General features: G+C 36.0%; 1 protein-coding gene and 1 pseudogene across 1 annotated transcript in view; both read left to right on the top strand.

Moving 5' to 3' along the window:
* The window catches only part of Vom2r41 (vomeronasal 2 receptor, 41), a 48,400-nt gene extending 32,735 nt beyond the window's left edge, over positions 1-15,665 (top strand). The window contains 1 exon segment of the mRNA NM_001099500.2: positions 14,392-15,665. Within this exon segment, the coding sequence (NP_001092970.2) occupies positions 14,392-15,299 (908 nt within the window). The 3' untranslated portion in view covers positions 15,300-15,665.
* Vom2r-ps64 (vomeronasal 2 receptor, pseudogene 64) lies at positions 14,391-15,296 on the top strand (annotated as a pseudogene).
* Positions 15,666-18,088: the final 2,423 nt, after the last annotated feature.

The following is an 18,088-nucleotide window of genomic DNA, read 5'->3' as shown; positions in this document are numbered from 1 at the left end:
CCAGCCAGTTAGTCTTTTACTGTTCAGGGTTGTTTAGATATCCTGATTTTAATGTTTATTTATTTGTTTGTTTGTTTGTTTGTTTGTTTTAGCACATGAAGTTGAGTATTTCTCTATCAAGATCTGTAAAGAGTTGTGTTGGAAAATTTGATGGCATTGAATTAAAAATGAACACTGCTTTCAGTATGATGGCATTTTTCTGTACATTTTTACTACGTTAATCCTACTGATACATGAGCATGGACCATATGTTATATAATTTGAAGATGTGAGGGCTGTTGTTTCCCTAATTTCTTTCATGGCCTACTTACCATTTACAATAAGGAAGGCAATTAATTTTTTTAGTTAATATTGTATTCATCCATTTTACTGAAGTTGTTTATCAGCTATTGGAGTTCGCTAGTAGAATTTTTATGGTTGCTTATGTTTATGAATACTGTCCCATGATCCACAAACATTGAGAATTTGACTCCTCCTTTTCCAATTTCTATCCCCTTGATCTCCATTACTTGTCTTATTGCTCTATATAGAACTTCAAGTACTGTATTAATTAGATTGGGAGAGAAGGAATAGCCATGCCTGGTTTCTGATCTTAGTGGAATTTCTTTAGTTTTTCTCCATGTAAAACTTGTTGGCTCATGTCTTGTTGTATATTTCTGATTATGTTTAGGTATGTGCCTTGTATTCATGATCTCTCTAAGACTTTCATAGTGAATTCTAAAATATTGGATTTTGCTAAAGCCTCTTTCAACATGTAATGAAGTGCTCATATGATTTTTTCCTATCAGTTTGTTTAAGTGATGTATTATGCTTATGAATTTTTTATAGGGCACCATCCATGCATCCTTTGGATTAATCCTAATTGATCATGGTGGATGGAGTTTTTGATGGCTCCTAAAATTTGGTTTACAAGCACTTTTTAAAATTGTTTTTCCATCAATGTTTATAAGAAAAATGGTTCTGAAATTCTCTTTGTCTATTCTTTGTATGGTTTAAGCTTCAGGATGACTGTGGCTTCATATAATGAGTTTGGCAGTCTTCCTTCTGTTTCTGTTTTGTTCAGCAGATTCACGGTTGTTAGTGTTAGCTCTTCTTTCAAACTCAGGTAAAAATCTGCACTAAAACCAACTGGACCTGGGCTTTTTTTTTTTTTTTTTTTTGCTCAGGAGCCTTTTATTGACTTCTCTTTCTTTAGGGTTTATAGGAATGTTTTAATAGTTTGCCTGATCTTCACTTAACTCTGTTAATTTCTATTTGTATAGAAAACCATCCATCTAGATAAGACATTTGTTGCAGTTTTTTTGTTTTGTTTCGTTTTGTTTTTTGGTATGACACATAGGCTTTTGAAATAAAATCATTGAATTTCCTATTTGTCTGTTGTTATGCTTCCATTTTCCTTCCTGGTTTTGTTTATTGGGATACTGTCTCTCTGTCTTTGGGTTAATTTGGCTAAAGGTTTATTTATCTTCTTCATTTTTCTCAATAAACTAGCTCTTCTTTTCCTTGATTCTTTGTATTATTTCTAATTTATTGACTTCAGCCATAATCTTGATTATTTTCTGCCTACTTTTTAAAAAAATAAAATCTTATTTTATTACGTTAAGTATTATGTAAGAAAAAACTGCTTACTCTGTAGTATTTATGAGATTACAAATAAGTTACAATAAGTCAATGTTATAAAATACATAAATTATCAGAATTTACATATGGAACAAACAGGCTTTATATTTACCCTCATCAGGAAAATTATTCTTGTGGTTTCTCCTATGACTCACAAGTTAATTATGCAGTCATGCTTGAATTCACACTAAAATTTTCAGATCTTATTTACAACAGAACATTTTTATTTTATTTGTCTTGGATACTTTATGTAACTCCATTTCAAATGTTATCCCCTTTTGCCCCTCTCCTCTACTCCCTCCTCCTCCTCCTGCTTCTATAAGGATGTTCCCATTCGATTCACCCACTCCCATGTCACTGCTTTAGCATTCCGTACGTTGGGGAAATGAGCCTTCACAGGATCAAGGTTATATCCTCCTATTGATTCTGGACAATGTCATTCTCTGCTACATATGTGGCTGCAGTCATGGGTCCCTCCATGCATATGCTTGGTTGGTGATTTAGTCCCTGGTAGCTCTAGGTTTGGGTGGGGCATTGGGGTTTTGGTGGTTAATACTATTGTTCTTTTTATGGTGTTGCAAACTCCTTCAGCTATCTCTAACTCCTCCATTGTTGTCCCTTTGTACAGTCCAATGGTTAACTGCAAGCCTCCTTCTCTATATCAGTAGGGCTCTAGCAAAGCCTCTTATGGAACACCCATATCTGGCACCTGTCAGCAAGCTCTTCTTGGCACCAGCAATAGTGACTGGGTTTGGTAGCTGTATATGAGATGGACTCCCATATGGGGCAGTCTCTGGATGACCTTTTCTGTAGTCCTTGTTCCACTCTTAGTCCCTGTATTTCCTCCCATGAGTCTTTTGTTCTCCCTTCTAAGAAGGACTGAAGCATTCATATTTTGACCTTCCATCTTCTTGATCTACATATGTTCTGTGATTTTTTTCCTTACGTATTCCAAGCTTGTGTTTTTGCTTTCCTTTTCTGGAGGTTTCCTGTGTACCTTTAAATTCTTGATATGAGAACTTTCTAATTTCTTTATGAAGACAGTGCTATGAACCTTTCTCTTAGCACTGCTAACATTGTGTCCCATATGTTTGAATATGTTGTGCCTTCATTTCACTTGAATTCTAGAAAAGTTTTTATTACTTGACTTCTTTGATGTCCTAGAGATTATTGAGTAGACAGTCCTTTTTTTCCATATGTGTGTAGACTTTCTGGGGTTTCTACTGCTGTTAAAGTACATCATTATTTAATGGTCATTTTATAATGTACAATATAGTATTTCAATATTTTGTATCTGTTAAGATTTGCTTTGGGACTGATTATATGGTCAGTTTTGCAGTAGGATTCATGATGTTCTGAGAAGAAGATATATTCTCTTGTGTTTGGGTGAAATATTCTGTAGGTCTTAGATAGGTTCACTTGATTTATAATGTCAGGTAATTTCATCATTTCTGTGCAGTTTTTCCTGTTGGACATGTCAAACTTTTTGACTGGGATGTAAATATCTTCCACTATTAGTGTTTGGCGTTTGATGTGCCATTTAAGCTTTATTAAATTATCCTTCACAAACATAGTTGCTCTTGAGTTTGAGGCATACATGTTTAGAATAAAGATAACATCTGGGTAGATTCTTCCTTTGATGAGTATGATGTTTCATTTCTTGTCTGTTTCAATTAATTTTGGTTGAGACTATTTTATTAGCTATAGAATGGTTACTCTACTTTTTTCTTGTAACCCTTTGCTTAGAAGGTATTTCTCCAGCCCTATAACCTAATGTCTATCTTTATTGCTGAGATATGTTTCTAATATGTAGCAGAATAATGGATCCTGTGCTTGCATTCATCGTCTTAGCCTTCATGCCTTTATTGGGGAATTGAGTCCATTGATCCATTGATGTTCATGACTATTAATGAAAAATGATTTTTAATTTCTGTTATTTTGATGTTGATGGTGTTATTATGTGTGCATGTGCACATTCTTGTGTGTGCCTCTCTTGTTTGTGCTAGTACAGAATTACCTTTCTGTTTACTTGGGTGTTATTATTCTCTTTGGAGTGGAATTTTCATTCTAGTATTTTCTACAGTAATGCATTTGGGGACAGATAATATTTAAATTTGGATTTGTCTTGAAAGATCTCATTTTTTTATCTATAGTAGTATAACTGGGCATATGTGGATTTTTAGAGGTTGCAAAATATCTGTGCAGGCTGTTATAGCTTTTAGAGTCTGTTGAGAAGTCATGTGACATTCAGCTAGGTCTGCCTTTATACGTTACCTTGCCTTTTCCACTTGCCTCTTTTAATATACTCTTCTTAGTTTTGTGGACTTGTTGGAAGATATTTTTCCAGTATACTCTAATTTACTTTCTATAAAATTCTTGTATGTTCATAGGCATCTCTTTGATCAAATTGTAAAAGTTTTCTTTTATAATTTTGTTAAAAATGTCTTCTGGTCTATGGAACTAGAACTCCACCTTCTTTTTCTATGCCTTATATTCTTAAGTTAGGTTTTTTTTCCTGTTATCCCATGTTTCCTGGATTTTTTGGGGAGTGGTATTAGAATTTTTTAGATTTAATAGATTCTTTTACTGAGGAATAAATTTGTACTACTGATTCTTGTATGCCTGAGATTCTCCCATCTATCTTCTGTTAGTGATGCTTGCATCTGTTGAACCTCTTCTATTCCCTAGGCTTTACATCTCCAGAATTCCCTTGGTTTATCTTTTCTTTATTGCTTCTGTTTCCATTTTCAGGTCTTAAACAGTTATATTTATTTCCTTCACCCATCTAATTGTATTTCCCGACACTAATTTAAGGGATTTATTTGTTTCACTTTTAAAAGCCTCTACCTTTTCGACTGTAGTTATCTGTATTTGGTTAAAGGGCTCATTTATTTCCTCTTTAAAGGCCTCTATTGCATTTCCAAGATTGAATTTATAGTCATTTTCTTATGCATTTGTTATTTTAGGTTATTCAGTGCTTGCTGCGGTAGTATATCTGTATTTTGAAACAGTCATATTGCCCTTTTTTATTGTGTTGTTTCAAGGCCCTTTAGTTACCTGAATGGCTTTAATTACTGAATGTTCTGTTATACAGGAGTATTTGGAGGAGGACTAACCTCAGTGATCCTTGCTCAGAATATCCTGGCCTGGAGTGGGTTGATATGGGATATAGAATAGAACTCTGGTAGGACTTTAAAGACTGAGGGTCTCCAGATGTCCCAGCTCTCTAACTATACCGAAATGCTCATGATAATGTCTAAAACATCCTAAACACTTTCTTGCAATTTCTAAGGGTAAAAAGTTCTGGCTTAGGTGATGGACACCTGTTCTCTAACAGCAGGGGATTAAGTAATGTGACCTTCGTTCTATGTAAGCAGGTACTACTGTGATGTTCTAACTTTCAGTCTGCTCACAAAAAGAAAAGTGATTTTAGAGTTTATAATTAAATTGCCAAAATTTCCTCTCTTACAACATGCAAAAAATGGAATGAATGAAAAAGGTAGATAAGAAAAAATTCTATGCACTCTTCCCTATGTTCGCAGTACTTATGCATCTTTCATAATACATGACTGCATGGTAAAAGTCCATCACAAGTTCACTCACTAAATCAAATCAAAGATCGAATAAGAAGTCTATAACAGTGAATGTTTACATGAATATACACTAGGAATATTTATATGACTAAACATTCATTAACCGTCACAGCTCCACAGGTTCATCAAGCGTTAAAAACTATAACAAAGTTATTAGTGAAGTTTTGTAGAGATAAACCCAGTTAATATTTTATCTTCTGTCATAGGACCAAAAATAAATAATCAGTTCCCATTTTATAACCTTTGGTTAATGGCTTTACATTATCTTGAAATGTGTTCTGAGTACAGAAAGTCTGGGTTTTCTTTAAGAGGCAATTAACTGTTAACATAATTGGAGGCTAACAAAGTCTTCATTGCAGTTTTAACTATCAGAAAAGAACCTAACAACAGTCCCACTATTAAAGAGCTTCATAAATACTCATATAATTATAGGAATTCTTATAAGATCATCATTAAAAATTAATGATAGCATCACTACCAGACAGTACATCTTCATAGTTCTGCAGAGATTTGCTCAAAAGGAATTGGCTAATTCCTAGTGATTGTTGTATGTGTAACAATAACAGGAAAAGCATATTAATAGCAAGAATCTTTTCTAAAAGGACTTTCTCCTGGGCTTGCCTAATGGAGTTCATCATAGATATTAATCTAAGGCAAAGTTATTTCAGGAAGATCACCTGCCAAGTATTAGCTTATAGGCTCTTGACAGATCCTGAGGCAGCAGGACTCTGATGGGTATTCCAGTTCAGCAGGTCTGATGAAGGTGTGCAGAGACGTGACAAGAAAATGGATACCAACCAGAGATAACAGGATGTTCATGGCACCCGGGCATGCCCAGAGGGCTCAGCAGGCACGGAAAAGAGGTGCAGCAAGGGAATCTCCCTGTATAGTTCTTGATCAGTATCTTTGCTTCCTTAGAAATAGATTAATTTAATTGCAATACAATTAGGACACATAAAATGTGAAATAATTAATTATTCAGTATGCTTTCAGAGGTGTTGAAGGTGAATATCCATATAAATGAGTTTCACATGATGCTGTTAGGGGAATCATTTAGGAGAAAGCACTTTTGATGCCAATGACACTGAAAGAGAGATGTCATTTGGAGACAAAAGTCATAATAACTCCTAAAAGGCTTTGATCCCAGGTCTAGTTTGCTTCCCATTTTTTTAAATTTATTTACTTTCTAATTTTTTTTGAATTGGGTATTGTTTATTTACATTTCAAATATTCCCTTGCTGGGATTCCTCTCCAAAAGCCCCCTAATCCCTCCACTTCCCCTTCTATAAGGATATTCCCCTCCACACCCACCCCCCTTACTGCCCTCTCTCAACAATCCCCTACACTGTTGATCCAACCTTGGCAGGACAAAGGGCTTCTCCTTCTATCAGTGCCCATAAAGGCCATCCTTTGCTACATATTCAGTAGAACCCATGGGTCAGTCCATGTATACTCTTTGGGTTGTGGTTTAGTTCCTGGGATGTCTAGTTGGTTGGTATTGTTGTTCTTATGGGGTTACAAGCCCTTCAGCTCTTTTAGTCTTGTCTCTAATTCCTCCAATGGGAGTCGCATTCTCACTTGAGTGGTTTGCAGCTGGTATTTCTCTCTGTTTTGGCTGTGTCTGTCAGGAGAGATCTATATCTGGTTCCTGTCAGCATGCACCTCTTAATTTCATCAATCGTATCTACTTTTGGTAGCTGTATATATATATGGGCCGCATGATGTGTGGCAGGCTCAAAATGGCCAATCCTTCAGTCTCTGCTCTAAACTTTGCTTCCCTATCACCTCCTTTGGCTATCTTTATTCCTCATTTTAAGATGGAATGAAGCATCCATATTTTGGTCATCCCTCTTGAGTGTCATGTGTTCTGTTGATTGCACCTTGCGTAATTTGAGCTTTTGGGCTAATATCCACTTATCACTGAGTGCATACCATGTGTGTTTTCCTATGATTGGGTTACATCACTCAAGATGTTATTTTCTATTTTGATTCATTTTCCTATGAATTTCGTGAAGTCATTGTTTTTGATAGCTGAGTAGTACTCCATTGTGTAGATGTACCATATTTTCTGTGTCTATTCCTCTGTTGAAGGGCATCTGGGTTCTTTCCACCTTCCTGTTATTATAAACAAAGCTACTGTGAACATAGGGGAGCATGTGTCTTTGTTGAACGTTGGAGCATCTTTTGGGTATAACTGGGTCCCCAAGTAGAGCAATGTTCAATTTACTGAGGAACCTCCAGACTGGTTTTCAGAGAGGTTGTACCAGATTGCAATCCCACCAATAATGGAGGAATGTTCCTCTTTCATTGTTGCCAGCATCTGCTGTCAACTTAGCTTTTGAACTTAGCCATTCTGATAGGTATGAGGCGGAATCTCAGGGTTGTTTTGATTTGCTTTTCCCTGATGACTAAGGTTATTGAACATTTCTTTAGGTGCTTTTCAGGAATTTGATATTCCTCAGCTGAGAATTTTTTGTTTAGCTCTGTACCCCATTTTTAATAGGGTTATTTGTCTCTTTGGAGTCTAACTTCTTAAGTTCCTTATATATTTTGGATATTAGACCTCTATTGGATGTAGAATTGGTAAAGATCATTTCCCAATCTGTTGGTTGGCATTTTGTCATAATGACAGTGTCCTTTACCTTACAGAAGCTTTGCAATTTTTTGAGTTCCCATTTTGTCAATTCTTGATCTTAGAGCATAAGCCATTGGTGTTCTTTTGAGAAAATTTCACCAGTGCCCATGTGCTCTTCCCCATATTTTTTTTCTTTTACTTTGAGTATATCTGGTTTAATGTGAAGGTCCTTGATTCACTTGGACTCAAGCTTTGTACAAGGTACTGAGAATGGATCAATTTGCATTCTTCTACGTGCTGACTTCCTGTTGTACCAGTACCATTTGTTGAAAATGCTATGTCTTTTCCACTGAACGGTTTTGGCTCCTTTGTCAAAGATTAAGTGACCATACATGTATAGGTTCATTTCTGGGTCTTCAATTCTATTCCACTGGTCTATCTGTATGTCTCTGTACAAATACCATACAGTTTTTATCACTATTGCTCTGTAATATTGCTTGAGGTCAGGGATGTTGATTACTCTAGAAGTTCTATTATTGTTGAAGATAGCATTAGCTACTCTGGGGTTTTTTATTCCAAATGAACTTCCAAATTGTTCTCTCTAACTCTACTAAGAATTGAATTGGAGTTTTGATGGGGATTGCATTGAATCTGTAGATTGCTCTTGACAAAATAGTCATTTTTATTATATTAACCCTGCCAATCCATGGGCTTGGGAGATCTTTCCATCTTCTGAGATCTTCTTCAATTTCTTTCTTCAGAGACTTGAAGTTCTTATCATACAAATCTTTCACTTGCTAGGTTAACATCACACTGAGCTATTTTATATTATTTGGGACTATTATGAAGGGTGTCATTTTCCTCATTTCATTCTCAGCCTGTTTATCCTTTGAGTTGAGGAAGGCTACTGATTTGCTTGAGTTAATATTATACCCAACCACTTTGTTGAAATTGTTTATCAGGCTTAAAAATTCTCTAGTGGAACTTTTGTGGTCACTTAATTATACTATCATATCATCAGCAGTTATATTTTCATTTCTTCCTTTCCAATTTGTACCTCTTTGACCTCCTTTTGTTGTCTATTTTCTCTGGCTAGGACATGATTACTATATTGAATAAGTAGGAAGAGAGTGGGCATCCTTGTCTAGTCCCTGATTTTAGTGAGATTGCTTCAACTTTCTCTCCATTTAGTTTAACATTAGCTACTGTTTTGCTTTATATGGCTAATACTGTGTTTAGTTATGGGCCTGTGCTTCCTGATCTGTCCAGGGTTTATATAATGAGGGGGTGTTGAATGTTGCCAAATGCTTTCTCAGCATCTAATGAAATGATCATATGATTTTATCTTTGAGTTTGTTTCTATATTGGATTACATTGATGGACTTCCACATATTGAACCATCCCTGTATACCTGGGATGAAGTCTACTTGATCATGGTGGATGATCGTTTTGATGTGTTCTTGGATTCAGTTTGCAAGAATTTTATTGTTTATTTTTGTGTTGATATTAATAAGGGAAATTGGTCTGAAGTTCTCTTTCTGTGTTCAGTCTTTGTATGGATTAGGTAGAAGAGTAATTGTGGCTTCATAGAAGGAATTTGGTAGTGCTCTGTCTGTTTCAATTTTGTGGAATAGTTTGGAAAGTATTAGTATTAGGTCTTCTACGAATGTCTGATAACACTCTGCCCTAAACTCTGCAGTAAACCCATCTGATCCTGGGCTCTTTTTGGTTGGGAGACTTTTAGTGACTGCTTCAATTTCTTTAGGAGTTATGGGGTTGTTTAAATGGTTTATTTGTTCCTGATTTATCTTTGGTGCCTGGTATTTGTCTAGAAAATTGTCCATGTCCTCCAGTATTCTAGTTTAATTAAATATAAGTTTTGTAGTAGGATCTGATGATGTTTTTAATATCCTCACATTGTTTTTGGATCTCCCTTTAATTTCTGATATTGTTAATTTTGATACACTCTCTGTGTGCTCCGGTTACTCTTACTAAAGTTTTATCTATCCTGTTGATTTTCTCAAAGAACCAGCTCCTAGTTTTGTTGATTCTTCATATAGTCATTTTTGTTTCTATTTGGTTGATTTCATTCCTGAGTTTGATTATTTCCTGCCTTCTACTCTTATTAGATGTATTTGCTTCTTTTTGTTCTAGAGCTTTTAGATGTGCTGTCAAGCTGCTGTTGTATGCTCCCTCCTGTTTCTTTTCAGGCACTCAGCGCTATGAGTTTTCCCTCTTGGCACAGCTTTCATTGTGTCCCATAAGTTTAGGTATGTTGTACCTTCACTTTCTTTAAATTCTAAGAAGTCTTTAATTTCTTTCATTTTTTTCCTTGACCAAGTTATCATTCAGTAGAGCATTGTTCAACTTCCACGTGTATGTGGGAGTTTTTTTTCTTATTGCTTTTATTGAAGACCTGCCTTAATCCATGGTGATCTGATATCTTCCTGTATCTGTTGAGAGCTGTTTTGTGACCAAGTATATGATCAATATTGGAGAAGTTACCATGAGGTGGTGAGAAGAAGGCATATCCTTTAGTTTTAGGATGAAATCTTCTATAAATAACTGTTAAGTAATTTGGTTAATAAGTTCTGTAAGTTTCTCTATGTCTCTCTTTAATTTCTGTTTCCCTGATCTGTCCATTGCTGAGAGTTGGGTATTTAAACTTTCTACTACTATGGTATGAGGTACAATGTGTGCTTTCAGTTTTAGTAAGATTTTTTTATGAATGTAAGTGCCCTTGTATTTGTAGCATAGATATTTAGGATTGGAAGTTCATCTTGATGGATTTTTCCTTTGATGAATATGAAGAGTTCCTCCTTTTCTCTTTTGATGGTTTTTGGTTGAAAGTAGATTTTACACAATATTAGGATGGCTAATCCAGCATGTTACTTTGGAACATTTGTTTGGAAAGTGGTTTTCCAGCCTTTTACTCTGAGGTAATATTTGTCTTTGTCTTTTAGTTTTGTTTACTGTATGCAGTAAAATACTGTGTCTTCTTTACATATTCAGTCTGTTAATCTATGTCTTTTTATTGGGGAATTGAGTCCATTGATGTTGAGAGATATTAAGGAAGAGTGATTGTTGCTTTTTATTTTTGTATTTAGAGGTGACATTATGTTTGTGTTTTTCTCTTCTTTTGGTTTTGTTGCAAGGAGATAATTTTCTTGCTTTTTCTACGGTATAGTTTCCCTCCTTGTGTTGGGCTTTTCCATCTATTATCCTCTACAGGACTGGATTTGTAGAAAGATATTATGTAAATTTGCTCATATCATGGAATATCTTGGTTTCTCTCTCAATGTTAATTGAGATTTTTGCTGAATATAGAACCCATTTGTGTTCTCTTAGTGTCAGTATGACATCTGTCCAGGATCTTCTGGCTTTCATAGCCTCTTTTGAGACATCTGTTGTAATCCTCTTAGGTCTGCCTTTATATGTTACTTTACCTTTTCCCCTTACTGCTTTTAAAATTCTTTCTTTGTTTTGTGCATTTGGTGTTTTGACTATTATGTGACAGGAGGAATTTATTTTCTGGTCCAATCTATTTGGAGTTCTGTAGGCTTCTTGTATTTTTTATGGGCATTTTTGCTTTAGGTTAGGGAAGTTTACTTCTATAATTTTGTTGAAGATATTTACTGGCCCTTTAATTTTGGAGTCTTCACTCTCTTCTATACCTATTGTCCTTAGGTTTGCTGTTCTCACTGTGTTCTGGATTTCCTGTAAGTTCTGGGCTAGGAGCTTTTTCCACTTTACATTATCTTTGATGGACGTGTAGAAATTTTATATGGTGTATTCTGCTCCTGAGGTTCTCTCTTCAATCTCTTGTATTCTGTTGGTGATGCTTGTGTCTATGCCTCCTGATATCTTCCCTAGGTATTCTATCTCCAGTGTTCTCTCTGTTTGTGCCTTGTTTACTTTTTCTGTTTCCATTTTAATCTCCTGGATGACCTTGTTCAATTCTTACCCCTGTTTGGTTGCATTTTCCTGTAGTTCTTTAAGGGACTTTTCTTTTTCCTCTTTAAGTGCTTCTACTTATTTACTTGTGTTGTCCTCTATTTCCTCAAGGGAGTTATTTATGACCTTCTAAAAGTCCTCCATCGTCATGAAAAAATGTGATTTTAAATCTAAATCTTGCTTCCCTGGTGTGTTTGGATATCCAGTGTTTACTTTGGTGGGAAAACTGGACTCTGATGATGCCAAGTATTCTTGGTTTTTGTTGCTTGGGTTCTTGTGCTTGCTTCTTGCCATCAGGTTGTCTCTGGTGTTAACTTGTCTTGATGTTTCTGATGGTGGCTTGACCCTCCTGTAGACCTGTGTGTCAGCACTCTAGTAGACCTGTTTTCTTGTTTTATTTCAGCCAGATAAGGGGACAGATTTTTCTGCTCTCAGGTGCGTAGTTGCTCCTGGTGGCTGGCTTTCAGCTCTCATTGAGAGCAGCAACCAGAAGGGTCCTGCCCCTATTGATCCTAGGTCCCTGTGTGTAGGGGGCACAGATGGCACTAGACATTTTCCTCTTGAGTTGGGAATATGGGCAGAGAGTACTCTCTTCTGGTTTCTCAGGAGTGTCCTCACTTCTCAGGGTATAGCTCTCCCCCTGCTTCTCATGTTATACTTTGAAACTGCATGGTAGACTAGGCAAAAAGGAAGGTTTTACAGAATTTTATTGGTAATCACCAGGATAAGGAGAGCAAAGACTCACTCTTCTGGCTATTTCTCCAGGTCATTTTCTTCCAGATATCTCATGAAGTCATGCTTGATAAATAGGACTACAAGCAGTACTTCAAATAAATCACTAATGAAATCAGTAAGTCAATTTATAATAATTGGTCTTTTATTTCTTATTCCACTGTAATGTGAGAAAGGTTACTCCTTTCAAAGAGTGAGTTAGAAGTACTTGGATATCTGATCCTTAGTGGAGAATGGATTTTTAATATCATTTCTAAATTGACTAAATAACTTAGATCTTATATTTTGAGGTAAACCCTAATTTTGAATTTTAGTTGTCAAATGTAAGTCTTATATAATACAGTATGTTTTTTTCAGAATGACCAAATTTTTTGAACATAATTAAATAATTTTGCATCAAAAATATTTGTAAATATTTTTGGATAGCACTGAAAGTCAAATAATTATAAATTAGTAAAACTGGTGTGTACAGTTTCTTACTAAAATTCATACATTGAATCCTAATTGTGATGTGTTAACATGTAGAGGTTTTAACTGCAAAATGATTTAGGAAGTTTCTGGTTGGCTTTAATCCCTATTCATGAACTGTTTTCTGAAATTATAACAGAAAATTTTTAGTATGTGGTTTTAACCTTATATCTAATAGATGTATTAAAATATACAGGGAAAAAGCTGGTTTTCTATTTCTGTATTTCACAGTTTACATAAACGTTAAATATGAAAAGGTGCCTCTGTGTTTTTCATTCAGAAATATATTTAGTTAAAAATTATCAATAGTCTATCATATTCTATCATTTTCTAGCAAGCTGCTGAAAATTTTTTGAATATGCAATATAAATACAATCAAGAAGTTTACCTAATTGTACAATGACAATAGATTTTGAAAATGCTCCTAATTCTTTTTTGTTTGTTTTCTTTTTTGGCATTGCTTTGTTTAATTGTGTTTTAATCCATCATTGTATACATTTACATTTAAAATGATATCCTTATTTCCAGTCTTTCCTCCACACTCCCCCATCCCACAAACCCTCTTGCCGCTCTGCTTTGGCACTTTGAGGATGCTCCTCCACCTATTCAACTACTCCCATCTCACCCCTCTATCATCCTCTTATACTGGGACATCAGACCTCTATCCCCACCCATTGGTGTACAAGAAGGCCATCCTCTGCTACACATGTAGTTGGAGTTCTTGGTCCCTCCATGCATACACTTTGGTTGGTGGTTTAGTACCTTGGATCTCTGGGTCATCCATTTAGTTGGTATTGTTCATCTTTGGAATTGCAATCACGTTCAGCAGAGGATGGGGAATTATGAGTAACCACTAGAAAGTCATAGCCTCCAAGGATTGAAAGGTTTCAGGAGCCAATGACAAATGCCTTTAGCTAAAATATCCAACAAAGGGAAAATACAACCTGTACAGACCACTTCCATTAGATAGCCATGGCCCTAAGTTCAGGGATGGGGCCAGTCATGCTTCTCAAATGTTTTAACCCAGAAATATTCCTGTATAAGAAAGAACAGGAACAAAAAATGGAACAGAGACTAAAGGAAAGGCCATCTGGATAACATCCTCCCACCTAGGGATCTATGCCATATACAGAAACCAAACCCCCATACTATTGATAATACCAAGAAATGCTTACTGGTTAGAGTTTAATATGTCTGTGCCCTGAAATATTCTACTACTGCTTGACTAATACAGATGCATATAAACACAACCAAGCATAGGACTGAGCCCAGGGACCCAATAGAAATGCAAGGGAAAGGGTTGAAAAAGCTACTAATTCTTAAACAGCAACCAAATATAATGTCTCATTTATCACAAAAGCTAAGGCCATCCTGACAATGAAATCTGATGTATCATTATGTCTTGTGAAAAATTAAGAATTATTAAATCTGATATTTTTTCTTTCCCAGACATGAATCAATGTATCAAGTGTCTAGATGATCAGTATGCCAATCCTGGAGGAACTCACTGCCTCAAAAAAGTTATTGTATTCCTGGGTTATGAAGATCCATTGGGAATGTCTCTGGCTATCTTGGCTCTGTGCTTCTCTGCTCTCACAGCTTTTGTACTTAGTATCTTTTTGAAGCACCAAGAAACACCCACTGTCAAGGCCAATAATAGAACTCTCAGCTATGTTCTACTCATCTCCCTCATCTCTTGTTTTCTCTGTTCCTTGCTCTTCATTGGTCATCCCAGCTTTACCACATGTATCATGCAGCAGACCACATTTGCTGTTGTGTTCACTGTAGCTGCATCTACTGTCTTGGCCAAAACAATTATTGTAATATTGGCCTTCAAGGTTACTAATACAAGTAGAAAAATGAGGTGGCTGCTGGTATCAGGGGCACCTAAATTCATCATTCCAATTTGCACAATGATTCAACTGATTCTCTGTGGAATTTGGCTGGGTACTTCTCCTCCATTTGTTGATGCTGATGGACATGTTGAAAAAGGCCACATTTTGATTTTCTGTAACAAAGGTTCAATTCTTGCTTTCTATTGTGTCCTGGGATACTTAGTCTCCATTGCCATTGCAAGTTTCACCCTTGCATTCTTCGCCAGAAATCTGCCCGACACATTCAATGAAGCCAAGTTCCTAACATTCAGTATGCTAGTATTTTGCAGTGTCTGGGTCACCTTTCTTCCTGTCTATCATAGCACCAAGGGCAAGTCTATGGTGGCTGTGGAAGTTTTCTGTATATTGGCCTCTAGTGCAGGGCTGCTTTTTTGCATCTTTGCACCAAAGTGCTTCATTATTTTGTTAAGACCTGAGAAAAAATCTTTTCAGAAGTTTCAGAATATACATTCTAAAATTTAAAACATTCATTAAATTTTTCTGACACACTTGCTAGACCAAACTTATTCAGAAGACTCCACTGACACTACTAGTTGAAATCAAATTTGAGATCCAAACATGGAATTTGTTCCCAATAAAGAAAGGAAGCACTATGTATTAGAATTTAAAAACACGTCTTAAATCTTGGTTCTCATAAATCAAACTGTATGATCAGTCATTTCAATAACTGTTTGCTGTATTTCTTAATTTTATGCTTATACTTGAAGAATGTAAAGACTGGGAATTGGTTCTGAGTTTTATGAATTAATTTCTAATTTTACTTTCCTTGGAAAAAATGTCTAGTGTGTGTTGTTGTGCTCTATAATAAATAATTATGAGATAAATGCATATGGATATTTCATAAATTAAAGGATGCTTTATTTTGATATGAGAGATAAATATATTATGGAACTATGGGTGATACAAGGAAACATCTTGTAAAATAAGAAATTCCACCTTCTTTCAGTTTAAATCCTGGCAGTATGACAATGCTTCACCAAATCATTCCCCATATGTGCAAATATTAGCAGAATTAAAAGGACATTGTGAGTAATTAAAAAGCAACATTAAAAAGTTGAAAAAATGGTATTTGGGGTGGAAAAGAGTTAACTTGTATGGGTTAACAAATAGTATATTTAATCATATATCATTTTCTAAAAGTCTCACTCAGAAATAGAACCAGTAACATAGTGGAACAAGAAAAAATAAGTAAAACAAAACATATATACTACAAAGTTTTAAAATGGAGTAAATTATGAGTTGTTGGAGGACCTCTACAAATGTTGAGGAACACATTTCACAAAATAACTTAGAGCAGGTCAGTTACAAAATGAAAATGATCTCATGGGGATAATGAATGTAATTTTGATTACTTTCACACAATTTTCAGTTACTATAGTCTCAATAATAAAAAACATAGAATCTTAAATTTTCTAAAGTCTAATTAGCATTTATGAGAAGAACTTTGTTACTTCTTTGTCATTTTATATTTTAGCAATAGTGTCTGATAGAGTTCTCCTCTACCAGGATTGAAGTGAGCATGATTTTGTTACTTTAGTATGTATCATTTCCAAAGAAACAAAGACATCCTTATTCCTATTAGATTCTTTTTTATTTATTCACTTTACACCCTGCTTACTGCCACTCCCCAAGTCAAATACTCCCACAGTCTTTCACCTATATTCCCCTCCTCTTCTCTGAGGAAGTACTGGGCCCCTCCTGAGTATGCCATACCCTGGCACATTATGTCCTTTTGAGTCTTAGTTAATACACTCAGGATGGTACTTTCTAGTTTTCTGCATTTCCCTGCGATACTCAGAATGGCATTGTTTTTAACAGTTGAATAGTAGTGCATTGTGTAAATGAACAGCATTTTCTCTATCCACTCTACCCTCACGGGTGATCTGTGATGGGGGCCTCATATCAGCTGATGTACACTACCAGGTTGGTGTTTCAGTGTCTGGGAGATCACCAGAGTCCAGGTAAAATTGAGAATGCTGGTCTTCCTACAAGACTGCCCTAATCCTCTGCTTCTTCCAGCTTTTTCCTCATTCAACAACAGAGGTCAGCAGCTTCTTTTCATTGGTTGGGTGCAAATATCTGCAGCTGACTCTTTCAGCTGCTTGTTGGGTCTTTCCAAAGACACTTATGATAGGTCCCTTTTTTTGAGCTCTTCATAGTCTCAGTAAGTGTCAGGTCTTTGGGTCTTCCCTTGAGCTGGATCCCATTTTGGTCCTTTTGCTGGACCTTCTTTTTCTTAGGATCATTACCATTTCCACCCCTGCAATTCTTCATACAGGAAAAATTATGTTTCAGAGTTGTGACTGTGGGATAGAAACCTCATCACATACTTAATATCCTGTCTTTCTGCTAAAGATGGGCTCTACAGATTCCCTCTCCCCACTGTAGGGCATTTCATCTATGGTCTCTCCATTTGAGATCTGAGAGTCTCTCAACTTCCAAGTCTCTGGTACACTCTGGAGGGTCTTCCAAAACTCCTACCTCCTGATGTCGCCTATTTCTATTCTTAATGCTATCTCTCAGGGCTTCTGTCCTTTCTCCCACCCAATACCAGATCATGTTCCCTTCACTCTTTTCCCTGTCCATTTCCACCTTTCCCCACTGTGATTGCTTTCTTCTCCCTCCCAAGTGGAACTGAGGTGTTGAGTGGACCCTTGAGCTTGTTGAATTTTGAGTACTGTGGACTGTATCTTGGGTAACTTCTATATATTTTTGGCTAATATCCACTTGTTAGTGAGTATGTAACATGTGTGCCTTTTTGGGTCTTAGTTACCTCACTCAGGAAGATATTTTCTAGTTCCATCTATTTGCCTTCAAAAGTCAGGATCTCCTTGTTCTTTATAGATGAGTAGCATTCCATTGTGTAAATGAACCACATTTTTCGTATCCATTCTACTCACATGGGACATCATGGTTATTTCCACTTTCTAGATAGTATAAGTAAAACAACTATGAACATAATGAAACTCTTGACCCAGTGCAAGGTGGTGCATCCTTTGGGTATATTCCGAAGAGTAGCATTGCTGAGTCTTCAGGTAAATCTATTTCCAATTTTCTGTGGAATCTCCAGATTGATTTCCAGAGTGGTTGTAGAAGTTTGCAATCCCATCAGCAATTGAGGAGTGTTCTGCTTTCTCCACATCCTCCTCAACATGTGTCGTCAGCTGAAATTTTGAACTTAGCCATTCTGATTGGTGAAAGGTAGAATCTCGGGGTCATTTTGATTTGAATTTCTCTGATCATTAAGGATT

The sequence above is a fragment of the Rattus norvegicus genome, chromosome 1 (assembly GCF_036323735.1).
Source record: "Rattus norvegicus strain BN/NHsdMcwi chromosome 1, GRCr8, whole genome shotgun sequence".
Lineage (NCBI taxonomy): Eukaryota > Metazoa > Chordata > Mammalia > Rodentia > Muridae > Rattus > Rattus norvegicus.
This window is presented reverse-complemented; position numbering and strand designations above follow the sequence as displayed.